The following is a 27,859-nucleotide window of genomic DNA, read 5'->3' on the forward strand; positions in this document are numbered from 1 at the left end:
AGATCGCCATTAATGGGAATGCCGAGTCGTTGGCAGCGCTCCCATTAGTGATCCCTCTCTCCGCGGCCCTTCCCTTCACACTGGCTCCTGGCTCCCCCGGGCCCCTCCGTTACCTGGAGTCCCTGTGGCATCCCCATGACTCCCTAGCTTCCACGATTAGAGAAAACATGACCCGCCACTTTCTGTGGCTGGCTGATCTCAACATAATGTTCTCTAGGTCTTTCCGTTTTTCTGCAAATGACACGATTTTGTTCGTCTTTATTGCTGAGTAGAATTCCATCGCATGCGTGCCCCGTGCTTTTGTCATCCGTTCTTCTGCTGATGGCGCCTGGTTGGTTCCGTGACTTGGCTCTCGTGAGCTGTGCTGCTGTGAACATGGGTGTGCGTACATTGCTGTAGTTCCCGTTTCGGTCCCTTTGGAAAGATGCCCAGGAGTGGTATGAGTGGATCATATAGTGGATCCAGTCCCAGATTTCTGAGGAATCTCCATACTGATCTCCATAGCATTTGAACTAATTTGCAGTCCTCCCATCAGTGTAGAAGACTTTCTGTTTCCCCCATCCTCACCAGCATTTATTGTAAAAAGTTCTAAAATCAAAGACTTGTGAGTTCCTGCTTGGTGGAAGAAATGATTCAAAGCAGAGAGGGCCTGCAGGGAGCTTACATCACAGCAGAAGAGAAACAGCCTTGACTAGGAGGGACGCGGGCAGAATCGGGTGGACTCCAGTAACGGGCCACTAGCGATGGCCTCAGATAAACCAGTGCAGGGTATCGCCATGTGACTGACATGGCGTCTGCCGAGTGATGGCCGCACCAGACCGCGGAGCTTCCTGGGTGCAAGGACTGGAGGGGCGTGTGCTCCGGCTCCACGCCAGCCGCACCCCAGGTCTCCTGTAGACTTAGTAAGAGCTGGAGCCCTCAGCCCGCACGAGCGCCTGGTGTCCTGGCCACTGCTCTGCTCTGCCTTGGTCCACGTGCGAGTCGGCTCCAGCTGGTCTCTGCAGTTAGGCTTTCAGCTCTGTCTCCTGGAACCATGCAAAACAAGAGCAGACTGCTCTGTCAGTGCTGCAGAACTGCAGAAGTTCACCCCGGTTGTCGTGTCCTGTCTCCGTGTATCCCGGCTCCTTACCCCACTCCTCAGGCATGGCTTTGGACCTTCTTGTGGTCTTCTGGAGAGCTGTTGCCCCTTCCTTGATGCCCAGAACGACGTCATTGCCGAAGTACAGTTAACCAGCAGAGATGGCTAACACTGTAACTCGCTTTATCCCCAAATTGTACTCTTAGAAACACATATTCTGAGTTTCAGTTAGCCTTTTGGGCCACAGCACACAGTTTCTCTCTATTAAGCCTAAAATCTGATCAAGCCAGCCCTCCCTTGGGATGCTCACTGCCGTGTGTTGCTTGGTCCCAGGTACAGACCCCTATCCCTTAGTTACCTTTTCAATTTTATTATTTGGTACTGGGATTGAACCCAGGGGCATGATACCTCTGAGCTCCACCCCCAACCCTTTTTATTTTTTTGAAACAGGGACCTCGTGGTGGCCGAAGTTGTGGAGGTGGGGCAGGGGAAGGTGTGCTTCACCTGTGTAGAGGATGGAGCGGTCCTTGCCCAGAGCCCGGAGGGGTACTGGGGGGCTGGGCCAGGCCGCAGGGCATGGCGGGGGAGCGTCGTGTGCGTGTACTGGAGCCTGCCGTCCTGGGGTCACACGTGGCGCACACCCAGCAGGCAGAGGCACGTTATGGCGTCCGGAGAAGCGGCTTTTCACTGCCTTTAGTAGACAGAATATGAGGCCTGCCCTCATGAAGGCATTCTTGTTTAGTACAAAGGGCCAAAATCATTCTTTGTATGAAAAGTACAGATATATCTCAACAATTTGCATATATTTCAGCATATGTAAAGAGCAGGGAAAGTGCCGGGCCACTCGTAACAGATAGCTACCCCAGTCCCTTCTTTCCCACCAGTCCTTGGGCCCTGTGCAGAACCTTGGCAGTTGGTTGTAGCAGAATTATAGAAGCAGTTGCGAATTTAGAGACAAAACGAGTTACAAATTTTTTCCAGATGGTAAGGCCATGTGCAGAGACCTTGCCAAGCTTAGTGTATTATACAGCACACGGCAGGGTTGCGTGCGAATTTTTCTCACAATATTAATCTCTTTGCACCACTGGTGCAGAGTGGCAGCACGGTGTGTCCTTGGTGTACCACGTGCCCCGCGACGGTCAAGTCTCAGGCCGCGCACGTCCTGTGCAGTGAGGGCAAAGGGCTCAGCCTGTCACCCTGCAGACTGGCCGCGTTCGGGATGCTCTTCCCACTGGGGCCACCTTTGCCTCCTGCTAGGGACTGCGTGGTCCGGCAGTAAAGCATGGCAGAGCCAGGATGTTTAAGATAATTTTTAAATTGTTGATCATAAGCCGGGCGTGATGGCGCACGCTTGTAATCCCCGCGCTTGCGAGGCAGAGACGGGAGGATCACGCTGGTTCAAAGCCAGCCTCCTGTTTCCAAATAAAAATATAAAAAAAAAATAGTTCTGGGAGTGTAGCCCGGAGGTAGAAGGGTTTCCAGGAACCCCAGTACCACCAAAAATAAGTAAATTGTCCTGTTCTTAGGTAGATGTTAAGTAGTTTTCTGTGAGCCCAAGGAAAATTGTTATCATGTTAGGAAATGCAGTGTGTGCTGAATAACTAGGTTCTGTGGAACTGGTTCAACCCTATTCTGGAGGCAGAATGGTGGTAATCTACAGAAGTAATTCCTGTCTCTTTATCAGAAACCGTCAGCCCTGGGGAGCCCCCCCCCAAGGCTGTACTGACATTGGGCGCCTAGTCGCATCCACTGGCTCACGGGGCTCCCCTTCCTGACAGCACTGTACCTGCCTTACCCTCACGTGAGCCAGGCTTGCAGAACCCGGCTCTCCCATAGAAGTGGGCTGTTCTGACTCCTGGCGGGTAGGTGGCCAGGAGCAAGAAAGCGCAGACGCGGCACTTGGCTGTGTATCCCAGGGACGGCGGCAGGTCCTTGACGTAGCCAGCAGCCTGGCTCGGGCACTTAACCCAGGAGAACAGTGGCGCTGCCTCATGCAGCAGTCCTTCCAGGTGACTCCTCCAGCAAGGAGTAGAGGGAGACTTTCCCAGGACTGTTCCTATCAGATTTTCCAAAAATGGGTAATTTGCAAGGGCTTGTGGGAGCGAGAGATCGCTGTACAGTTCAGTAGCGTCAGGCAGGACATAGGCACACTCGCCTGGCATTGGCAGTCTGTTGATATTTGCTCCAAAACTGCGCTTTCTGGCACAAGTGGTTTAAAGTTGTAAGCTAATATAAAGGCAGATCATGTGACTTACTCGTGGAAGAGTCTCCCAGTCACTAAATGAAAATTAGGGAAACTTGGATTTAGGAAACCTCCCTAGTAGCCAGAACATTGTTTGTAGTACTAGAGATTGGATCCAAGGGCGGTCTGCCACCGAGCTCCACCTCCGGCCCTTTTCATATTGAGGGCAGGGTCCCCCTGAGTGACCTCCAGGCCCCTGGGATCACAGGCGTGTGCCACCATGTCCCAGCCATCAGCAGCAGGAGCTCGAGAACAGCGTCCTGGAGCCGGGCTACCCGGCCTGGGAGTCTGTCATCCTGCGCTCTAAAGCATGACGCGACACTAGAGTCACCTGAAGGCAGAGTGAATTAGCGACGTGAACTCGGAAGGGCCTTCACGTGTCCAGCTGGAATGCGCTCCTGTTAAGCAGCGTGCTGGAGTTGCGAGAATGACCTGCGCGGCCTGTGGGTTTGCCGGGAGTTGAGTTGGGCCACTTTTGCTGTCTTGTGTTTTGAAGGGCATGATAAGTGGACAAGGCCAGAGAACTTCCAGTCCTGCTACAGAGGGAGGGCCACTTATCACTGCAGGTGCATCGTATGGAACACAGGGGCCACGCGCACCAAGGTTCTGGCTTTAGGGACCTTCAGTCCAAGATGCACAAATAAGGCCAAGTATGCTGGCACGCGCTTGCAGTCCTAGAACGCGGGAGGCTAAGACGGTCTTACATGGTCGCAGGTTCGAGGACAGCCTCAGCAAGTAGTGAGACTCTCATCAACCTAGCAAGACCCTGTTTCAAACACTCCCAGCCAACATATTTGCGTCTAAAATCTTGCCAACGTGCTAAAATTAAGACTAACAAAGCTGGTCTGATGTTCCTAATGCCTGCACCACGCCATGTCCCAGTGAGTTAGCCACGCTTCCGCAAGACCCATTCACTGAAATGGTGTCCCCTGGTGAGGAACAGCGGAGTCAGGTGCCACAGAACAAAGCACTCAGAAGAGCGCTGACCGGGAGGGAGGGAGGGAGAGAGAGGGAGAGTGTGTGTGTGTGAGTGTGTGTGAGCGTGAGTGTGTGTGTGAGTGTGAGTGTGTGAGTGTGTGTTTTCAGGGACAAGGCTTACTCTTGGCCTCTGCACTTGTCAGCCGAAGTGGGCACATTTACGGTAGGCTTCCTGAGGAGGCACCTCGTTAATAGCTAGATCCTCCGTGCCCAGAAGTGCCAGGCACCTGGCGAGCATGCGGCAGCGCCTGCTCAGTTAAGGGTGGACTTCAGTCCTCTTGCTTTCACTTGATATGACTGGCTGCTTTTGCTGCTGGGGGGCAGGGGATACGAGGAAGCACACCCAAGGCTCTGAGCTGCACCCCCAGGCCTACTTTACTTTGTTTGTTGACCAGGGTTTGCTGGGCCACTCAGAGTCTTACCAGGTTGCTGAGGCTAGCTTTAAACCTGTGATGCTCCAGTCTCGGCCTACAGAGTACTGGATTACAGCACTCTACCCCTCGCCTGGCTCGCCTGGCTGCTTTTTAAGCGTTTCTTTCCCAAAAGGACTGCCTGTTACCTTAGGAAACTACGTAAGGTGGGTCCATGGAACCAGCTAGAACTGATTCTGCTTTCCTCAAAGAAAGAGTGTGGCCGGCGTTTGATGTAGGTCCCCGCAGCAGGAAGAGCTGCGCGCTCAGCCTGTGCTCGTGCCGTGTTCCTTCCCTTGCCAGCCTGCTGGTGCGCGCCGCCGCTCGGGCACTTTGTGTTCTCCACTCTGACCAAAGATCGTGTTTCTTCTGGGGCCGCGGTGTGGCTCAGAGGCAGAGCACTTGCCCAGTGTGCTTGATGCCCTGGATTCCATCCTCAGCACCAAAAGGAAGCTGGGAAAATTAATTTAAAATTAAGTGAAAGCAGCCGGGCGTGGTGGCACAAGCCTGTAATCCCAATACTTGGGAGGCTGAGACAGGAGGGTCGGTGGTTCGAAGACAGCCTCAGCAAGTAGTGAGACTCATCAACCTAGTGAGACCCTGTTTCAAAATAAGAAATAAAATTGGACTAGGGGTGTAGCTCAAAGGTAGAATGCCTCTGGGTTCAATCCCGAGTACCACACACACAGGAAAAAAAAAAAAAAAAGTTAAGTAAAAACTACATATTCTGGTGGTGTTTTGCTATTATTTTTTTTAATTACCAGCTCTGTTCAGTTGAAGAAACTCAAAAGATATAATGATCCAGGACCTCACAGTATATTTTGCCAAAAAGAGTAGTATTTGAACAAGCCTCTTCTTTATGGCGATGGGGTGGAGGCCTGTGTCTCACACATGTTAATTAAGTGTACTCTGCCACTGAGCTACGCCCTGCGTCCCAGAAGGGCCATTTTTTAATGTTAATAGCAGTGTTTTAAATGTAAGTACAAATTTGTTCTGCCTCATCAACCCAGCTTTTAAAGAATTCTTGTAGATTATTAACCAAAAAATAACAAATTTACTCTAGTAATAAATACTTAACAGTGGAGATTTTTATTTTACTATTACGTAATTACAATTATTTGTCTACTGAAAATACTTGGTTTGCATCAGACTCACTGAGTGTCTGTGAGGCTACCACACCTGCACTAAAAAATCCATAATTTTTATCAGCTATGTTAATTTTTCTGACTTAATTTTATCCTGCCAATTTGTAAAACTGCATTGCCCAATATATGTTATTGTTTTCTGTGTGATTATAGGTAATATAGTTAGCAATTGCTAGTAATACCTGATTAGGGATAACTGCACTGTTATTGGTAACAGTTTGCATAATCTATTGCTCAACATAGAGCTTGTCGTTTAAAATGATTCATAAGCTGCATGTTCTTTTGTTATTAATCAGTATCATCATTTTTTTAGAATAAGTAGCATCAAGGGAACTGATTCCATACTGTCTTTAGCAAGAAAATTATAAACTATATAATTGAGGTAGTAATATTCATGTTGAGACCAAATAATTTAAAATTGGCATTAACCTTTTTTTGTGTGTGCGGTACTGGGGATAGAACCCAGAAGCATTCTACCTCTGAGCTACACCCCAGCCCTATTTTTATTCTTTATTTTGAAACAGGGTCTCACTGAGTTGCGAAGGCCCTTAAGTAGCTGAGGCTGTCCGCAAATCTCCATCCTCCTGTCTCAGCCTCCTGAATGCTGGGATGACAAGCGTGCGCCACCACGCCAGGCTTAACTCTTTTCCTTTTATACCATAAGCTTTCTCTTACATTTGAAGCCCTGTGTTCTTCCTAGTGTTGTGTTACTGTTTGGAATCTCTGCGCCTCCCTCTGAGATCATGTGTCTGTGCCAAAGACGGCTGCTAGGAGCTGCTGAGCTGGCTGTCGGCAGTGTCACGTGACCTGACGGCAGGCAGACAGGACGTGAGCATTTGAGCGGACTCTGAAAATTCAATGGCTTGTCTATTTCTTCCCTCTCCTCCCACCCCTCAGTTTCATCAGGCTGGGGAGACATGCCGAATGTTCACTCCAAGTCCGAAAGTTCGTGGGGAGAGCCGTCTTCCCCTTCTGCTCTGGTGGACAATGGCACGGCAGCCTGGGGGAAGCCACCCAGCGGGGGCAGCGGCTGGGGAGACCACCCCACGGAGCCGGTGACCTTCGGGAGGACCGGCGCCCCCACTGCCGCCCCAGCCCTGTGCAAACCAGGTGAGCCGGCACTGCGCGCTGGACTTTTAGAGTGTTGACGCTCAAAAAGTCCTAGGGCTTCCTCACTACATATTTGTACTTTAAGACTAACTAACTGTAAACCAATACCATAAAGAAATATGTACCATGTCTGATACATGAATATAAAGGAACCTTTAAAAGAAGTCCATGCCCTCCTTTTAAAAATAAATATAAGAACCAAAGCAGTGAAATGTATATGTTTGATAGTGCTACACCTTGAGCCCTAAGCTGAAAATTCAAATCCAAAATCCAAAATTTTTGAGCACCAACATGACAGTTCATGTGGAAAATCCCATACCTGACCTCACATGTTGGGTCACAAAAGTGCAGATACACTAAAAATAGTATAGAAAATCATGTGGGGCTATGTGTACCAAGGGGTATATGAGTTTTGTGTATAGACTCGGGTCCTATTCTCAAGATATCTCCTATGTACGTGGAAATATTCCAAAATTCAAAAAAACAAAACCTGTGAAGTCATTTTGGTACCCAGCCCTTGAGTAAGGGAGGCTCGGCCCGCACAGCACTAACGCAGGCGGTGTTTCCCGCCTCCCTTCGAAACATTTCCGTTCACTAGCAGAGTGCTGCACAGCCCGGCATCGTTTCCTCTTGAAAAAAGCTTAGGTTTTGAAAACACCTTACAACAGTCCGACACTTCCTGCCTTCCTTTCCTCTTGTTAAAACCAAAAAAAAGAGAAAAAAATTTTACTTTGGTACTACGTGTTTGTGTTTCAAAAACTTGACAGAAAGATGGGGTTGAGGGGTAGCTCAGTGATAGAGCGTGCATGAGGCCCTGAGTTCTGCCACAGCCCTGAACAAAAGGAAGAAATGCACACTTCACGCCCACTTCCTGGAAGCGTAGTGGCATACCTCTTTGTACTCTGCTCCAAAGCCGGGGCTCTGTTTACCACGTGGACCTGTCGCACTGTGGGGGTGACTTGCAGTGTGATCCTGAAGACGTTAACACAAGAGCGACATTACTGACTCTGGTCTAATACCGAAGTTACTGTTCACGTGGTTGCAGAAGCAGTGTGTTTTCCCTGGCTGTCATTAGATAGCCTAGCTCTGAAAGTGCCGCTTGGTTGATTTGGTACATTATTTTACTGACACTGGATGACATGTTCCATGTACCCACAGTCCCGCTGGCAGTATTTATTCCATTCCTATTACTTTTTGCTGCCGAGCTAAAGGATAAGAGAACTTATGGGTATTGAGAATCACATTTCCTTTGAGGCAGTATATTCTGTTTTGGGGATTTGCCATTGAGCCAGGCATAGTGGTGACGCCCATAATCCCGGTACCTGATGCTGAGACAGGAAGATCGCAGATTCACAGCCAGCCTCAGCAGTGCAACCTCAGCAACTCAGCAAGACACTGTTTCAAAGTAAAATGGGCCTGGGAGTATAGCTCAGAGGTAGAACACCCGACCCTGAGTACCCTGGTATCACAAAGAAAACAGGATGTGCCATCGAGGCCCAGTTACACGCCTGTGCACCTCGTAGGCACCACATCTGCGTCGTCTTGGAGACCTCGGCTCACGCCGCTGCCTTGGCCACCTTCCAGGTCCTCCAGGAGGTGAAAACTGGGGGCGGCTGTAGCACCAAGTGTCACTTCTTTGTCTGTTCTTGTGGTGCTGGGGGCTGAACCCAGGGCATTCTACCTTCAAGCTACATCCCCAGCGATTTTCTTATTCTTTATTTTGAAACAGGGTCTCACCAAGTTGTGCAGAGCCTCACTAAGTAGCTGAGGCTGGCCTGTCTCAGCCTCCCAAGTACTGGGATCACAAGGGTGTGCCGTCACGCCTGGCTTTACTTCTTATTTTGAAACGGTGTCACTAAGTTTCTAAGGCTTGTGCAGTCCTGCAGTCCTCCTGTCTCGGCCTTCCGAGTACTGGGGTTACAGGTGTGTACCACCATCCCCAGGAAAAAGCCAGGCATGGTAGCATATGCTTGCAATCCCAGTTCTTGGGAGGTCGAAACAGGAGGATTGCAAGTTAGCAGACAGCCTCGGCTACTTAATGAGGCCCTTTGCAACTCAGTGAGACCCTGTTTCAAAATAGAGTAAAAAATCGGACTGGGGGCATAGCTCAGAGGTAGAATGCCCCTGGCCCAAGTGTGAAGGCACTGGACAGTGACAGCTCCTGCAGTTTGGGATCAAACCGTGGCTGTGGACCAGATGAAGGACCTTGGCATTTTCCAGGAATCCACATTTAAGTCGGCTTTTTACACCATACCACCCTCTCCTGTAGTTCTGCAGGACGTGTGTTTAGAATGTTTCACTCTGATCTGGGTTAAAGCAGTCTGGAGCAGCATAGACTGCATATAGCTGGAGTGTGAAGGGAGAATGTGCACCTGTGCATGCGTCATGCAAGTCTAGCAGGGGAAATTCAGTTGTTAGCTTTGGGGAAAGGAAGTCATAAAAAGGCGGGCTCAGAAGCACCCTTGTAATCCCAGACAGGAGGCTCACGGGTTCACGGCCGGCCTCAGCTACTTAGTGAGACCCTGACTCACAACAAAGAATACAAAATAGGGCTGGGTGTAGCTCGGACACAGAATGCCCCTGGGTTCCATCCCAGTTCCACTACCTCCGCCAGATGTGCAGCTGGGGGACAGGAAGTTGATACGCTTCTGTTTGTTCTCTCTGCAGCTTCCAAATCTATGCAAGAAGGCTGGGGCAGTGGTGGGGATGACATGAGCCTGGGCGCCAGCCAGTGGGAGGACGAGGACGGGGACGTTTGGAGCAACGCTGCTTCCCAAGAGAGCACCTCCTGCAGCTCCTGGGGCAACGGCCCTAAGAAAGGGCTTCCGAAGGTGGGTGCCGCGGTGCTGGAGAGACAGGAGTGCACAGCCCGGTCCCGGGATCATGAGGTCAAAGCTTTGTAAAACTAAGACTTAGTCTTTGCCAGCAAGTTCTGTCCTCAAGAGTGGGATGGTGCATTAGCTTTTCATCGCTGTGACAAATATGTGCGAGAAATCAACTTGTAAAAGGGAAAGGTTGATTTTTGTGAGCAGTTTTGGAGGTTGGTCCCTTTGCTTTGGCCTGTGGTGAGATAACACACGTCGAGGTAGAAAAAGGGTGGAGCAGAACTGCTCACCTCCTGGCTGGGAAGTAAAAGAGAAAGTGGAAGGGGCTGGGGCCCATTATGGCCTGTGAAGGCACACCTCCGCTGATCCAGAGACCTCCTGCCAGGGCCTGCGTCTTACAGATGCCATAGCCAGCTGGATGCAGTGGCACCTGCCTCTAATCCTTGGGAGGCCAAGACAGCCTCAGCAACTTAGCAAGACCCTGTTTCGAAGTAAAAAAACATAGGGCCAGAGGGGTAGCTCAGAGGTAGATGGCCCCTAAGTTCAATCACAGTACCAAAAAAGAAAAGAGCGAGAGAGAGAAACCCAAGTTAAATAAACACCCTGGGTCTGGGTTTATGGCTCAGTGGCCTCAGCACCAAAGGTAAAATTAAAAAATAAGCACGTTCTGCTCCCCGAGCTGTGGGAACACCAGGACTCACCCAGTGCTGCAGGGCTCGCCCACGGCTTAACCCAGAAGAGGGCAGTTGGTCTTATCTGCCACAGTGGCTCCCGCGGCACACTTGGACGTTTGTCATTAGTGCAGCCAGTAGCATTTGTAGTTTTTTATGGTAGGAAAATGAAAGTAAATACAAAAGCAATTATGGAAAGCTAAGCATTCTTTTAGGAAAATTCTATGTGAACATTGGTGAAAAGGTCAACAAAATGCATCGTTCAGTGAAAGGACAAGGTGCGGGAAAGCATGGCTGGCAGCTCCCGCTTGTGGGATCGTGTGTACTTTTGAATCCTGTGAGTGTATTACTGCTCAAGAAAAATAGTTCAGAAAAGCATTCAGTAACAGTAAACAGAACTCAGAAACCAAAATAAACCAGGCTCTGTCCATAATGAGCAGAGGTGGTTACAGACGTGGGAAAGGAGGCTCTTTTTGCTCGGGCAGGCAGGTGATCTAGTTACCATGGGACTACAAATAACAAGATTGGTTAATTAAAATAATATAATCTGGCTCCAACTGCACAGTAATGATGAGAATGGCCCGGAGTCCTTCGGTCTCCTTGGGTGGAGAGCCCATTCACTTAGTACTCCATGTGCGCCATTGTGCCGTTGGAGCGGGCCAGCTTCAAAAGCACAGCGAAGCGGCTCCTTAGAAGGGGGTTTGTTTTGTTTGGCTCATGTTTCTTTTTTCCTGAGCTGGGCCTGGCCTTCTTGCCCAGCTGCTCTTGAGCTCCTGGCCTCCAGGTGTCCGCGACACACGGGCCGGAGGGCGGCGGCTGTGTGTCTTTTGGGTTTCTCAGCGCTGTCCTCGTGCGTGCGGCAGGGGAGCCTCGAGAGGCCTGGCTGTCCCGGCGGGGGCCCTGGTGGCCCCTGCCGCGCCTCCTGCCGCCCCTCCCCGCTCCTTTCCTCTCCTGAAGCCTGGAGCGGTGAGTAGTGATGTAAGTCACAGGTTAGGTCTCCTTTTCTTCCTGCTGCGCTTTCACTCATTGGAACAGACCCCCTGGGTTTTTATTGTGTACAACAAAGCTTGTGAACGGGCACAAACCATGTGTTCATGGCAAAGTTCATAGCCCGCCGAGCTGGAGGGAGCGTCCCTGCTGATTACTTGATAATGGACGTAGCACATTTTTGTGATGAACCAAATTAATTCTTTGGAAAAGAGAAATAATTATCCTGCCTTTTGTAAGTCCGTAAATTACACACATTAGCCAACTGCAGGTGAACACTGCAGTTTTCCCTAGTATTAGCCACAAAACGTTGTCAGGGACTTGAATGGAATACAGCCCAATTCAGCGGTAATGCAAAAGCTTGGCACTGAGGCATTCCGCTGTCTCCACTTCCAGAGTCAGTGCGCTAAATGTAACGTGCGGCCTTTCCCTTGCCCACGCTTCGTTCCAGGGCATGAAGACTGGCAAGCAGGACGAGACCTGGGTCATGAGCCGGCTGATCAAACAACTCACGGACATGGGCTTCCCGGTGACTGGGCGTTACTCCTGCTTCCTCGCGTTCCCCGCGGCCAGCGCGCTAGCTGTCTCCCGTGGCTCGCTGCGTGTGGCCAGGCAGGAGGGCTCTCTGAGGGTCCCACTGGCCTGGGTCATTTGCACTAGGAATGACTGCTTTGAACTAGTGCAAAGATTGACTCCATTTCCATCAAGAAAGGCACAAGACCTTTTCCTAGAATAAAAACTGCAGTTTGTCATTTCTAAGTTTTATATTTTCTGGTAGTTTACTAGTTTAGATAGTAGCATGACAGTGATCATTAGGCGTCGTATCCCAAAAGCCGCAGGATATTTCCCTGAGAATGCTGCAGTCTGTTCAGGTCCTGAGGACTGCAGACAGGAGCCTCGAGTGCGATGGCCGTGGACTGCCGTCATGTGTCTTTTTTCCAAACCCTCACTCGAATGTGTGCACCTTTCCCTAAAAGAGTGAGCCCGGGCGGTGTCGTGTAGCCCTCGCTGGGCAGCGTACTGTCTGGGCACTGCCCCATGGCCCAGCCTCGCCTAGACAAGGAGACAGAGGCCTCTGGGGAAGAGATGCTCTGTGGCCATGGCCGCACCAGCAGCTCTGACCAGCAGCTGAGATCAGTCTGCTCCAACCGGACAGACAATTACCAAGATAAACCTATTCGTTTTGCGTTTCTCTTTCTTGGGGGGGAAGTTTGCACAGTTGAGCCTAGAGCTGATATCATGAGAGGCAGCCTCTCCCCTGACTCTGCCAGTGACATGTAGCACACTGCAGCCCTGAGAGGACAGGGCGTGGCGCGAGGGTCAGGCTCTGCGTCCTGGGCCAGCGGCAGCCGCCGCACCCTGCCACTCAAGTGCCACCCAGAAGGCCATGAGCGGCGCGTAGCAGGTGTTCCCAGGACCCTGCCTTCGGTTCCAGGTGTTAAACACAGCTCTTCACTCCACAGTCAGTCCCATCAGTTTTAATTGCAAGGACTTTCTGTTTTAAAGACATTCTCTCTGACCTCAAAAGAGAAACGCATTTCCAGTTCCACCCCCTGTGATAGGAGCCATCTCTGTGGGTGGAGGGTCTTGAGCTGTGAGCAGGGCCTCTGCTGTGCACGCTGCTGACAGAGTTCTGCTTCCCCCGCAGAGAGAGCCCGCGGAGGAGGCCCTGCAGAGCAGCGGTATGAACCTCGACCAGGCCATGAGTAAGTGCATCCGCGCCGCCTCGGGAAGCTCTCCTGAGCGCCACGTCATAGTAGGGGCCAAGGCTGGATTGGTGCTGGGAGACAAGACCAAGCATGGCACAGGAAGCACCTATGGCCTGATGGGTGGGCTGTGATGATAGCTGGCAGCGCCATATTGGAAAGTTGTTTGCTTTTTTAAAATTGTTTTCCAAGCCGGGTGTGGTGGCGCACGCTTGTAATCCCAGCATTCGGGAGGCTGAGATCTGAGGATCACAGTTCGCGGACAGCCTCAGCTACTTAGTGAGGCCCTCTGCCAATTCAGTGAGACGCGCTTTCAAAATAAAGAATAAAAAATAGGGCAGGAGCCGGGCGTGGTGGCGCACGCTTGTAATCCCCGCGCTTGGGAGGCGGAGACAGGAGGATCGCGCAGGTTCGAAGCCAGCCGCGCGCGCTGGCTTAGGAGACCCTGTTTCCAAATAAAATTGTAAAAATAGGTCTGGGAGTGTAGCCCGGAGGTAGAGGTAGAAGGGCTTCCAGGAAAAAAAAAATATATATATATATAGGGCAGGAGCCGGGCGTGGTGGCGCACGTTTGTAATCCCCGCGCTTGGGAAGCTGAGACAGGAGGATCGCACAGGTTCAAAGCCAGCCTCAGCTACTTAGTGAGGCTCTCAGCAACTTAGACCCTGTTTCCAAATAAAATATAAAATGGGTCTGGGAGTTTAGCCTGTAGGTAGAAAGCCTCTGGGTTCCACCCCCAGTACCACCAAAAAAATAAATTAAAAAAAAAAATAGGGCAGGGGATGTAGCTCGGAGGTAGAATGCCCCTGGGTTCCATCCCCAGACCCGCAAAAATAAATAAATAAATGAATAAATAAATAAATAAATAAATAAATAAATAAATAAAAATAATAAAAATAAAATTGTTTTCCAGTGCTTGAATAAATAGGTGGATTGTGTCCACCTTTTTTTTAGCAGGGGGAGGGGGTAACAATGCCACTGCCTGCTTGGAGGGAGATACGGGGGCTCCGTGCTATACTTTGGTCCCGACTAAGCACATGCCTTGTGCCTGCCTGGACGGGCAAGCCATGGCCAAGAACTGTCACGTGGCCAGGCACTGAGAGGCAGGCAGTACTATCAAGGAACAAGCAGCCTAGCTCTGGAGCTGCTTTAAAAATAATTATTAGAGCCGGGCATGGTGGCACACGCTTGTAATCCCAGCATTCAGGAGGCTGAGTCCGGAGGAGCGCAATTCGTGGACAGCCTCAGCTACTTAATGAGGCCCTCTGCAACTTAGTGAGACCTTGTTTCAAAATAAAGAATAAAAAATAGGGCAGGGGGTGTAGCTTTGAGGTCAAATGCCCCTGGGTTTCATCCCCAAACCCGCCAAAAAAAAAAAAAATTATTAGAGCTGGGCATGGTGGTGCACACCTGTAATCCCTCAATTTGGGAGGCTGAGACAGAGCATCGCAGGTTCGAGGACAGCTTCAGCAAAAGACTCTCATCAACCTAGAGAGACCCTGTTTTGAAATAAAAGTGTAGCCTGGAGATAGAATGTCCCTGAGTTCTCTCCCCAGTGCCACAAAAAAAATTACTGTTATTATTATTACTACTATTAACAGGTGTGGTAGTGCACTCCTGTAATCCCAGTTCTTGGGAGGCTGATACAGGAGGATCACAGGTTCATGGTCAGTCACAGCAATTTAGTGAGGCCCTCCACAACTTGGTGAGAACCTGTTTCAAAATAAAGAATAAAAAATAGGGGTGGGAGTGTAGCTCAGAGGTATAGTGCCACTGGGTTTAATCCCTAGTACCACCAAAAAAAAAAAAAAGAAAAAGGGTTAGGGGTGTCTCTTGGAAGTAGAATGCCCTTGGGCCCGGTGCCACAAAAAATAAAATATAAAAAGGTCTGGGGGGGATGTAGGGTAGAGGTAGAATGCCCCTGGGCTTCAATAATATTTGCCTGGGGTGGTGATGTACACCTGGTGTCCCAGTACTTTGGGAAGTGGAGACAGAAGGATCACAAGTTCAAAGCCAGCCAGGGCAACTTAGCAAAATCCTGTCTCACACTGACCTGCCCACAAACAACCGTAGAAGCGTCACGCTGCTGACTGGAGGGGCAAAGTACCGTATACAGGACGGTCTCCAAGTAAGAGCCTGTGAGCAGTGAACAGTGGGGATGGACGGTGTGATCGCACGGCAGTGCCGCCTGGGGCCGACTGCCAGGCAGGAAAAGCCGGCGGGCAGCAGCAGCAGTAAGGTCCGGCTCTTTAGACCTGTGGGGTGCTGCAGATTTAAAGTTGACCCAAGCACACACTGGCCACTAAGACAGAAGCTCCCCAGGCCAGAAACAGCTCACCTGCATGGGGAGTCGGTGTGGGAAGTGGCGGCCATGAGGGCAGCGGGGAGCTGGAAGACCCTGACACGGAGGGTCACCGGGAGGGAGCACGTGGCAAAGCCCCTATGCCAGGGGAAGAGACAGGCCAGGCTTCCCAGGAGCAGCGGGGCCAGTGGACCACGGACTCGGGGTGCGGGGGGTGAGAGCGCCGGCAGGCCCGGCCGTCCTGCACCCGCCCGGGACCGCAGCGTCCTCAGTGTCGCTCTGTGCCTTGTGCCCCAGGTGCTCTGCTGGAAAAGAAGGTGGACATGGACAAGCGCGGACTGGGAGCGACCGACTATAACGGAGTGGTCCCCAAGCCCCTCGGCTGCCGCCCACCGATCTCCAAAGAGTCTTCCGTGGACCGCCCCACCTTCCTTGACAAGGTGCACCTTGGGAGGGTGTGTGTGTCTTGGTGTGTGTGTGACAAGAAATATTTTGACTTAACTGTGCCCTTAATCAGTTGGACTGAAAATTTGCTGGACGCCAGGCGTGGCGATGCACGGTTGTAATCCCAGCATTGGGGAAGCTGAGACCAGAGGATCATGGTTCGTGGACAGCCTCAGCTACTTAGTGAGGCCCTCTGCAACTCAGTGAGACCCTGTTTCAAAATAAAGAATAAAAAACAGGGCAAGGGGTTATAGCTCGGAGGTTGAATGCCCTTGGGTTCCATCCCCAAATCCACCAAAAAAAAAAAGTGCTATAATTGAGCCGGGCGTGGTGGCGCACGCTTATAATCCCCGCGCTTGGGAGGCTGAGACAGGAGGATCGCGCAGGTTCAAAGCCAGCCTCAGCTACTGAGTGAGGCTCTCAGCAACTTAGTGAGACCCTGTTTCCAAATAAAGTATAAAATAGGTCTGGGAGTGTAGCCTGGAGGTAGAAAGCCCCTGGGTTCCACCCCCAGTACCACAAAAAAAAAGTGCTATAATTGAAAACTGATTTTTATTTTAATTGTGTAAATATACCTATCTTCTTCCATTTGCTCAGTAGACAGGGGTCATCAAATTCTCTTTATTAAATTTTAAATAGACCATTCTTCTCTTCAGAAGTGATATGTTACATGTTTAACCTTAGAAAAGGGGGAGTGGGAGGGCGTGGGTGCCCACGCGTGGCTGACCCTGCCGGGCGGCCCGTCCATAAACACTGCAGTCTCTGGACACTAGGGGCCGGTGGAGGTCAGCCCTTAAGTGTTGTCATGGAGCGGCGCCCTCTCCAGACCGGTGGGACTGCAGAGCAGAGTGGCGTCATGTTACATTCCATCCAGATACCGAACCCTGAATATAAAATGGAAGTAAGAATAGACATGCTTTTGGAAAGAGAGAGAGGGAGGGAAGGAGGGAGGGAAAAAGAAAGCAGCCCACAGGGAGTCTTCACGTTCCTCACAGGCTTCCGCCCGCTCGCAGAGTCTCTGCCATGTGCCCCACGTCAGGAAGCTAGGCTGCGGATGCACAGGGACATACTCATATTAAAGACTTAGGGCACTCACAATAAGTTATTTTGAAATTCCAAAATAACTCTTCATCCTATGTTTTTATTTGCTAAAATCTGACAATCTTAAGTGTGGAACTCTGACCTGTTTGCATATCTTTCCAATGGGAACAACTGCGAGTCGGCGGCGCTATTAGATAGATGAGCTTGTTTGCGTGTGTAGTTCAGAGGCAGGTGCCGATGGAATCCTGCCGCCACGGCCCTGTTGCACTCTGCAGGACAGCCCATTGGCTTACAGTGGAGCCTTGCCCTTCCCAGTGCTTCCTCCCCCTCTGCTCTACCAGGTCAGGGTGGCAGTGTTGCACGCGTGCGTGCATGCGTGCGTGTGTGTGTGTGTGTGAAGTCGCTGTCAGGTGAAAACAACATCTTAATCCTGTCTCTCTCTTCCCCTCTTCCCGTGCCCATGTTCTCCGTTCATCCCTTCTCTTTGTCCGCACTCTTTGATCTTTGGCTTCTCACCACCCACACCCCGCTGCTTCCTTGGGGACTGCCTGGTGCTTTGTCTGCTGCTGGACACTGCACACAGCTCACCCTTCCTTTCTCCAATCAGGATGGCGGCCTCGTGGAAGAGCCCACGACTTCACCGTTTCTGCCTTCCCCAAGCCTGAAGCTCCCCCTTTCCAACAGTGCACTCCCCAGTCAGGCCCTGGGTGGGATTGCCTCAGGGCTGGGCATGCAAAACTTGAACTCTTCCAGACAGGTAAGACGGCGGGGAGCAAGCAGGGGAGGGGAGTGTCAAAACAAACCGTTGTGTGTTCCGTTAATACTTCTGGGTTTTTTTTGTTGTTGTTGTTGTGGGTTTTTTTGGTGGTACTGGGGTTCCTGGAAGCCTTCTACCTCCGGGCTACACTCCCCAGACCTATTTTATATTTTTATTTGGAAACAGGGTCTCCTAAGCCAGTGCGTGCGGCTGGCTTCAAACCTGCGCAATCCTCCTGTCTCTGCCTTCCAAGCGCGGGGCTTACAAGCGTGCGCCACCACGCCCGGCAATACCTCTGTTTTTAAATAAAATCAAATATGTAAGAATGGTTGGAATAATTTTAGGATTTCCCTTCAGGTGGCTCAGTGGAGTCAAGAACTGAGTGACAGCTCTCAAATTTAAGCACACAATAGGAAGCACTTCCAAGCGGCTTTACACTTGACCGCGATGCGCTCGAGCTCTTCTCTGCACGCGGCACTGACTTCCCGCTGGCTGAAGTGCCGGCGAGCCTCTGCGCGGTCTTGAGAGGGGAAAAACACACCTGCCCCCCTTGCTCCAGAAGCAGGGGTGGCTCTCTCTAGGAGGTCTGCCTGGCCCTCGCCCCCCAGCCTCCCGCAGAGTCTCAGCAACTTAGTGAGACCCTGTTTCCAAATAAAGTATAAAATAGCTCTAGGAGTGTAGCCTGGAGGTAGAAAGCCCCTGGGTTCCACCCCCAGTACCACAAAAAAAAAGTGCTATAATAGAAAACTGATTATTATTTTAATTGTGTAAATATACCTATCTTCTTCCATTTGCTCAGTAGACAGGGGTCATCAAATTCTCTTTTTATTAAATTTTAAATAGACCGTTCTTCTCTTCAGAAGTGATATGTTACATGTTTAACCTTAGAAAAGGGGAGTGGGAGGGCACCGTGATGTGATGTGATGCCGTGGCGGCCCTCCTTGCCGTCCCTCCGGGAGGAGGCCCGCACACGCCCCGCTCTCCCCGCGGAGTAGGCGCCAGCGCTGGGTTCTGGGAGGCAGAGCAGCCCCTGTGTGCCTGTGGTCCCACGGGATTTGGTGGTGCCGGCCACTCCCAGCAGCTCTTGCAACGTAGGCGCCGTCCTGGTGCTCATCTGTGACGGGCTGGCGTGGGGTCTGCCTTTCAGACACGGCGGGGCGGAGGAGGTGGGGTCTGGCTCCACCTGTCTGTTAGTGGCTGTGACACGCAGCTCACCGTAGCTCAGGTAGTCACTTCTTCATGGCACAGGAAATCCGTTTACTACACGCAGCACGAGGCCCGCCATGAGCGACTCAGCTCCAGAGTTTGTTGAAATAGCAGCTCTGCTTTCTGTTTGAAAGTGCCACTGGGGTTAGCGTGCGCACCAGCGCTCTGTTGTGCTTCCTCCGGCCAGTGGCCTGTTTGCTGACACTTGAATGGCACTCCCCAGCCGGGCATGCTGGCAGACCTGTGATCCCAGGACTCGGGAGACAGACACAAGAGGATGGCCGGTTCGAGGACAGGCTCAGCTACTCAGCAAGACCCCATTTCAAAATAAAACTCCAAGGGCCGGGCTGTCGCTCAGGGGCTGAGCGTCCCTAGGATCAGTCCTCAGTACCAGGAAAAGAGAGATGAGTCTGGCAAGATCCACAAGACAGTCATTGACTCGGAGACAGATCATCCCAGTTTAAACATCAAAAGCAATCGTAAAAACTCGAGTTGCCAGATCTAAGAGACACTTACCAGTATGGAGGAAAAGATGCCAAAGACCATACTACCGCTCGCCTCTGATAAGGTCACGTCGTTACCACAAACCAAGCCAGGCCTGGGGTCGTCCATGGCGCAGCGCAGGGCTGGCCTCGCGCGCCAAGGCCTGGCCCAGCCCCCATCCGGGCGGGGCTGGGGCTGGCTGGGGCTGCCCTTCCTCCTGCAGAGGGCGGCAGGGCAGGGTGCAGAGCAGCCTTCCTCCGCAGGCGCGCCCAGCTCCACGCCCTGTCGTCTCCCCGCAGATCCCGAGTGGCAATCTGGGTGTGTTTGGCAGCAGCGGAGCGGCACAAGCCAGGACCATGCAGCAGCCGCCACAGCCTCCAGCGCAGCCTCTCAGCTCCTCCCAGCCCGGCCTCCGCGCGCAAGTGCCTCAGTTTCTCTCCCCTCAGGTAGACCTCCGGAGCGGGCAGCAGGTGGGCCCTGAGTCACTGTTTGCGTGTGAGCTGGCTTCACCCACCTCCAAGAGGAGGCCTCTCCGTCTTCAAACTGCCAAGCCCTCGGGCCCTTCCAACTTGAGCCTTGCTCTCCTGCCCCGGGAGCCCCCAGCACCCCCACCCCACCCCGGTCTCATTGGAGAAAGCCATTGTTTTGGTTTTTTTTTTTTTTTTTTATTGGTGCACTGTATTCATACATCATAATGGGATAAAAATAATACTTTTGTAGACATACATGCACGCATCGCCCAGTTAGCCCCTACCCAATCCCCACCCCATTCCCTCCCCATCCTTCCTTCCCATGCTTGGCTTAGTGGTTGACATCTTGTATTATAGCAATTTATCCAATATTAACGTTGATAATCTCACATAACAGTTTCATTTGTCTGACACCAAGCTTTTGATGAGTTAAAGATAACATTTCAATATTTCTTTTTGCTTTCTTTCTTACCAGAGAATATTTCTTTTTCTTTTTCTTTTCTTTTTTTTTTCTTTTCTTTTTTTTTTTTTTTTTTTTTGTTTTTGGTGGTACTGGGGTTCCTGGAAGCCCTTTACCTCTGGGCTACACTCCCAGACCTATTTTATACTTTTATTTAGAAACAGGGTCTCCTAAGCCAGCGCGCGTGGCTGGCTTCGAACCTGCGCGATCCTCCTGTCTCTGCCTCCCAAGCGCGGGGATTACAAGCGTGCGCCACCACGCCCGGCCTTTCTTTTTCTTTTTTAAGGTGAAACTATCATATATTTATTTATTTTTCACAAAAAATCTATCCTAATATGGAATATGGACTCTAGATACCCAAAACGATCTCGAAAAAGAACAAAGCTAGATGTATATTTTCTGATTTCAAACCATATAAAGCTACAATAATTGAAACAGTGTAGTACTGTTCTAAAGGCAGATATATAAACCATTGGAGTTAAATAAAAGCCTAGAGATAAATTCTTCCATATATTGTCATTTTTGACAAGGTTTCCATGAACATTTGGTGGAGGAAATAATTATCTTTTAACTAAATATTGTTGAAAAATAATAATTACATGAAAAAGAATAAAATTGGACCCTTACCTAACACCATATATAAATATTAACTCAAAATAGATAAAAGACCTAAATACAAATCTTAAGACTATAAACTTTTAGAAGAAAATCTGGGTCATAAAACCTCACAACATTGAAATGGGCAGTGATTTCTTGGATATGATTTCAATGGCACAGGCAACAAAAGGGTAAACAAACTCCCTAAAAAATAAAAGCATATTGTATATCCAAAGACAATGTAAACAGAGTTAAAAGTTACTGATAGAATGGCATAAAATATTTCCAAATGCTTTATCTGAATGTATATTAGTATTCCAACTAGAAATCCTAAAAAGTAACACCAATAAAAGCAAACAGTACAATTTAGAGATAGGTAAAAGACTACCATAAATAATGAATCTCCACAGATAACCAATCTTAGTTGTCTGTTGGGTGGAAAATCTTGTTTCTCTGGTTCTGGTGTGAGTTACCTATTTCTTCTTTGTAGTTAATCTCTTTGAGTATTTTCTCTAGTGCTGGTTTTGAAGACATAAATTCCTTCAGTTTCTGTTTGTCATGGAAGCTTCTTATTTCCCCATCTAATTTGATATAAAGTTTTGCTGGGTAGGAAATTTTTGGCTGGAAGTTGTTTTCTTTCAGAGTTTGGAATATGTTACTCCAAGCCCTTCTGGCTCTCATGACTTGGTTTGGGAAGTCTGGAGTGATTCTAATTGGTTTTCCTCTGAATGTCACTTGGCCCTTTGCTTTTGTTGCCTTTAAGAGTCTCTGCTTGGCTTCCACATTGGTCATTTTGACAATTATGTGGCGTGGGGATCCTCTTCTCCGATCCTGTCTAAAGAGAGTTCTATAAGTTTCCTGGACCTGTGTATCGACCTCTTGCTCTATGTTTAGAAAATTTTCTGCTGTTATTTCTTTAAAGATATTACTTATCCCTTTGGTTTCACCTTCTTTTCCCTCTTCTATTCTAATTATTCTTAGGTTAGCTCTCTTAAAATGGGCCCATATTTCTTCAATGTCAGATTCCTGCTGTTGGATTTTTTTTCTAAATTAGAAACTATGCGTTCATTTTTTGAATGATCTTCTAAGATCAAGATTCTGTTCTCCATGTGGTCTAATCGGTTGTTTGTACTTTGAATTGAGGCCTTTACTTCATTAATTGCATCCTTTATCTCTTTTTGACTCTCTCTGAATTCTTTTTGAAACACCTCTATTATTTCTACAGTTATTTTCCTGATTTGCTCTTCTAGAAATCTCTGAATTTCTGTTTTATCGGGTTCTGATGTTGTGGGGTTGTGGGCATTCATTGCTCCAGTATTATTCCTCTTTCCCATGATTTTGGAAGTTTGTGCCTTCTCTGGGTTCTTCCCTGGGGTCCCTAAGACTTCACTTAAGGTGCTCTGAATCTCGAGTCTGTGGTATCACGGTCCCCACTACTCCTTTACTGGGTTGTATGGCAGAGTCTCAGACCCAGGGAGTCAATCGAGGCTGCTTTAGACCATGGGGGTGCCAGGTTGGGCATTCTCCTATGGTGTGATGCCGCAGACTGCTCAATCGGAATGGCCGTGAGTCCACTCGGGATCGATTTATCTCAGAAAAGATGGGCAAGGATTCGGGTGCCGTTCTGCAGCCGCTTATCTGCAGCAATTCTTTCCCCTCTATGAAATAAATTTCTTTAAGTTCCTATTTACAGCGCTTCGGGAAAGAATCTGACATGGACAAAAGCTTCTTGAGCTATTGACACTTTATTACAAGAACCCAGGAAATTTATACCCTTCACCAGTGAAATTAATAGTAAGAAAAAAGAGGGGAGTGCAATCACTGCAAAACAATAGTGAATGACATGTAAACAAAGGTTAAAAAAAAAAAAAAAAAACTAGTCCTGCATTCAAGAGATTAACTCCAGATCTTGCAGACAGGCAGTTCCAAAGGGCAAATTCCAGAAGATACAGCACGCCCAGGGCTTGGAGGCCTCTCATGGAATCTTCTTTAACTTTTTTGGAACTTTCCATCTTTAGGGCTTAGTCCATATGGCAGGCATGGGGAGATGTGGCGATCCAGGTGGATGTGATAAATTCTCCCATGTGTCGTCCGCCTTGCCTTCTAAAATCTGAAAGCTTAAGCAAACTCACAACACAATTTGGCAGATAAACACCAAAAAATACCATGAAGTTTTTAGATTTAGTTGTCAGATGTACTTCCTTAGCTGCAGAGCACTTTTTCTCAACTGATAGGCTTATTAGAAGCCTATTCATCTTATAAATAAGCCATATTCCTATCACAGACCCTTTGCAACATCCTTTTCTTAGCCACGTGGCGCCTCCCTGTCTCAGGCAGCGCTCATACTGGGTGTAAAGGTCAAGAATCTTCCTAGCCTTCAGCTCTATTGTATTGGGCAGTGTTAGCTGCTCATAAACTAGGTTGCTTTGATGTCACACCCAACGTTTGTCTTCCTGTATCTAGGCAGGATCACAAGGAGAGGGGTAAATAGAGGCACCAGGTTGCCTCCCCTCTAGGGCTTTAGTTGTAAGTTAATGATTAAGATGAAGGTCAGAGATAGAGGGGAAATCTGCGTTTGTAATTACTGACTGGAATGCTGCCACTGCATCTGAATTCTGACTAGATTTTATTACCATTTGAACAAAGCCGAGGACATTTAGAGGCTTAGACAAATTACCAGAAAGTTTATTTTCCACGGACTCAGTTTCTCTCACAGTCCTGATCTTATATCACCAGAGCAATTCGTGTGGGAAGTTAAAAGAATCATTACCAAAAGAATAATAGTTATGAAAGAATATCTAAGGGTGGGGGAGTGCTTTGGCCAGGGACAACACCTTCTCACGGGGCTATGCTCACGTTGAGACCCAGCCGATTAACTGTGTGGGAGACCATCACAGATGCCGAGAAAAAGCAAGTGGTCTCGGCAGTGTGATATCTCTGCCACCGCCACTCCCCCACTGGGTCAAGTCCCTGGGAGTACAGTACTGGGATTTCTCCTCCAGGGCCCGCAATTTGACTCACTGTTGTTGAGTGCGCAGATGTAGCTGTAGTGGACTCGGTGAATTCGCTGCTGCTGCCGCCAGTGGCAATATGACGCTGCTGCCACGCCCTCGGCCGTGAGGCTGGCATATTCTCTGTTTTTGAGCTCCGCTCTGAGTCCCTGCAGGGTGTGCCAAGCCCGGCCTCTGGGAGCTTTAGACGCTCCCTGCGCCTAGAAATCTGCCGAATTCCTCCCGGCTGATCCGCAGCGGCTCACCTCGGCTTGCTGTCCGCTGCTCCTCTCTGGAGCCTGGTGGGCTGTTGAGTGCGTTGGTCTGGTGCTGTCCAGTGAGCGTCCTCGGGCATGAGGCCGGCGTATCTCCTCTGTGGCTCTGAGCTCTGTTCTGAGTCCCCCTCCTCTCTGGGGCCTGGTGCTACAAGAAAAGATGGCGCCCGCGCCATTCCGTGCCGTGGCTCCAGCTGCAGCACTGCGGTCTGATTTCTTTTTGGTGTCTTGTTTTTCCAGCCCTCTTTTTCTCTGTCCCTTGTAATTACATTTTTTGTTTCTCTGCTGATGGTGTTTTCTGGCTATGAAAGGCGCTGATTTTTGTGGTAACAGAGATTGGTTGTTAGCGGGGCTCGTAAGCCCTGCTTTCCTCCGTCGCCATCTTCCCGGAAGTCTGGAGAAAGCTATTGTAGTGAGCTGCCAGTGAGCTGTGGCGCTGGGAGAGGACAGGGCAGGCTGTGCTGCTCATGGCATGGGGCTTTGAGGAGGCCAGCAGGGCAGCCCCGAGGTGCGCTCTAGGAGAAACCAGTCACACGCGTGTGTGCTCCAGAATTACAGTTACATTTGCTATTAGATCATTTTTGGCCATAGAAATTCTCAAGGAAGACAGTCACACAGAATTAAGGAAAAGGACATTAGCTGGCTGCGATGCAGGAGCCTGTAATCCTGATACTTGGGAGGTTGAGACAGGAGGAGGGCAGACTTGAGGACAGCCTCAGCAACCCAGTGAGAGGCCTTGTTTCAAAACAAAAAATGACTGAGGGTGTAGAGTGCCCCTGGGTCCAATCCCCAGATTTCCAGAAAATAAGAAAAAGAAGATAAAGCTGTTTTGCACGCCTCTGAGGTTTAATGCCAGCTTTTCACTTCAATGTTCCTTACTTCTAGAGCACCCACAGTGGAGGCTCTGGACTGAGCCAGCTGCCGCGTGGCGGTCCGCACCTTGTAAGGATGCTCAGCAGGCGGCCTCCCTGATACCAAGCCTGGAGCAGCTCAGCTGGCTCCCTGTGTCGGGGGGCATGGCCCCACCTGGGAGCGCAAAGGTTCCAGCTGGCCGTGCTGCCTCCTCGCAGCCTCTTAGTGCAGGAGACCTCACCACCAGAAAATAATTGGGGTTTCTGAGAGACCTTGTTTTCAATGTGTTCCAAAAGAGAACATGTGCCGGGCGTGGTGGCACACGCTTGTAATCCCCGCGCTTGGAGGCAGAGACAGAAGGATCGCGCAGGTTCCAAGCCAGCCTTGCTGGCTTAAAAGACCCTGTTTGCAAATAAAAATATTTTAAAAAAATAGGTCTGGGAGTGTAGCCTGGAGGTAGAAGGGTTCCATCCCCAGTACCACCAAAAAAAAAAAAAAAGAAAGAACATGTAACCAGGCATGGTGCACACTCTTGTAATCCCAGCACTTAGGAGGCTGAGACAGGAGGATCGCACAGGTTCAAAGCCAGCCTCAGCTACTGACTGAGGCCCTTGGCAACTTAGTGAGACCCTGTTTCCAAATAAAGTATAAAATAGGTCTGGGAGTATAGCCTGGAGGTAGAAAACCCCCTGGATTCCACCCCCAGAACCACAAAAAAAATAAATAAAAAAGAGAACATGCTAGCCCACCAGTTCTTGTTCATAGCCTTAATTTAGGTTTCCACTGAGTTCTACTATGTGCTTACCCTGCATCCTGACTGATATGTTGAACTAGGTTTCTCCTAAGTTCAGCCATCTCGACCCAGTGTACAGACGTGGGTTTAAGCCATTACAGACACTACCACAGAGTTCCTTAGACTGGTCACCTCTAGTTAGCAGGGCTCACTGCTCATGCTTCTGAAGGCTCAGGTCCGAGATGGAGGCAGCAGAGGGCTGGGCGAGGGCTTGCCCTCCCATGGCGGTAGGCCCTCATCCCTTTTGTGAGGGCAGGCTCGGGCTTAACCACCTCTCAAGGGTCCTGCCTCTTCACACTACCACATTGAGGTTCCAGCGCTGGAATCTGGGGAGCACAAGTATTCAGACCCCAGTATGCAGTAAGACAGCACTGGCACACAGCGAGAGCAGGGCGCGTGGGGACTCACTGGAAGCGAGCACCCGCTCCACAGCGGCTGGGACCCACGTCTGCGCTGGGTCGCGATGGCCGGGACTTGGTGGAATTGTAGTTCAACATATCAGGATGCAGGGTAAGCCACTACAGCAGACAGGCTCAGAAGACAGAGGCTCCCTCAAAGTAGGCATCCGTCTCTCCCCCGTGACAGTGCAGACAGGAGCAGCTCAGGGCCCAGGGCAGCTCTGCGCAGCCCTTTCCTGAACACAGGCAGCAGGCAAGAGAGGCAGGGGCGGCCCCTTTGTGTGGACAGCAACGAGACTCCACAGGCCGGCCAGTCACATCCTACTGCCCAAACCTAACATCCACCACAGCAGTCTCAGAGGCCACTGGGACAGACAGTGGTCTGCCCCTCACCGAGCAAACTAGCAGGCCCCAAACACCCGCCATCCATTGCCATCTCGTTACATTCTGCTAGCTATAAGGAAATATCTATGACAAACAGAAAAATCAACATACTCCTAATACGTATCAGCCACCTATTAAAGTAAAAATGCCAGTCATGTGCCACCTGAGACCATCTTGCAAGCTCAGTGTGGTGGCGCACACTTGAAATCCCGAAACGTGGGAGGCTGAGACAGGAGGATCGCAGGTTCAGCCTCAGCTATTTAATGTTCTCTGCAACTCAGGGAGACCTTATTTCAAAAGAATAAAATTGGGCTGGGGTGTAGCTTGGAGATAAAATGACCCTGGGCTCCATCCCTGGTAACTAACACACATACACACACACACACACACACACACACACACACACACACTCACTCACTCACTCACTCACTCACTCACTCTTGCATGCCTACCTATGCTGTGAGGGTCCATCTCACACTTAGGGAAACATTGCAATCGCCAGTGCCAAGCCCTGCTTGGTTCAGAGCAGTGGACTGCGGGTGGAGAGAGGCAGGTGGACGTCAGACAGGCCATGGCAGACTAGCGGTGCCTGGACGGAGTGATGCTTGCTCCGGGCAGGGGCCACCTCCTAGGGAACAGGGCCAAGGGCCCTGCCTCCTGTCCCGTCTTGAAGGCTTTCACTTTGGCAGAACAGGAACTCAGTCATCAAGAGGACCCAGAATAGTGGAAAGTTAATGCATAGCTAAAGTATTTAGAGGAAGAAGACTGTGAGGACTTTCCTTCTTCCTTCCTAATTCTCAACCTGGTAAAAGGCCCATAAATGTCCCAAAGGCCTTTAAATGCTGAGACAAATAGAATTCTCATAATGTAACTAAGAGATTTTAACCTCAAGAAATGCACACAGACAAGTGAACGTCTTGGTGGATACTGCATCTGACGATGTTTTTTGTGTTGAACAGGTTCAAGCACAGCTTTTGCAGTTTGCAGCAAAAAACATTGGTCTCAACCCTGCACTATTAACCTCGCCGATTAGCCCTCAGCAAATGACGATGTTGAACCAGCTTCATCAGCTGCAGCTGGTGAGTGGGAGGACCGGGAGGAGCTCGCAGGCCTCCTCGTGAGCAGGTGGCGTCCCAGCCCCACGGCGAGGCCTGGCTTGCCTTGAGCTCTCAGCCAGCCTCCCGTCGGAGCCACAGAGCACAAAACTCACACAAGTGTCTGTGCTCAGTCACCCAAGGTGCTCTGCACAGTCCAGC

The 27,859-nt window shown here is 50.1% G+C and overlaps 1 protein-coding gene across 1 annotated transcript in view; it reads left to right on the top strand.

Annotated features, from left to right (window-relative positions):
• TNRC6C (trinucleotide repeat containing adaptor 6C) overlaps nucleotides 1-27,859 on the top strand; it is a gene marked incomplete at its 3' end in the record, with an annotated part of 110,025 nt that overhangs the window by 69,697 nt on the left and 12,469 nt on the right. The window contains exons 6-13 of the mRNA XM_080713751.1: nucleotides 6,751-6,963; nucleotides 9,631-9,794; nucleotides 11,898-11,975; nucleotides 13,095-13,152; nucleotides 15,751-15,893; nucleotides 17,546-17,695; nucleotides 19,684-19,830; nucleotides 27,563-27,682. Coding sequence (XP_080569877.1) covers nucleotides 6,751-6,963; nucleotides 9,631-9,794; nucleotides 11,898-11,975; nucleotides 13,095-13,152; nucleotides 15,751-15,893; nucleotides 17,546-17,695; nucleotides 19,684-19,830; nucleotides 27,563-27,682 — 1,073 coding nt within the window. The remainder of the gene's footprint in view (nucleotides 1-6,750; nucleotides 6,964-9,630; nucleotides 9,795-11,897; nucleotides 11,976-13,094; nucleotides 13,153-15,750; nucleotides 15,894-17,545; nucleotides 17,696-19,683; nucleotides 19,831-27,562; nucleotides 27,683-27,859) is intronic.

Source organism: Muscardinus avellanarius (genome assembly GCF_963383645.1).
Source record: "Muscardinus avellanarius genome assembly, chromosome: 16".
NCBI lineage: Eukaryota > Metazoa > Chordata > Mammalia > Rodentia > Gliridae > Muscardinus > Muscardinus avellanarius.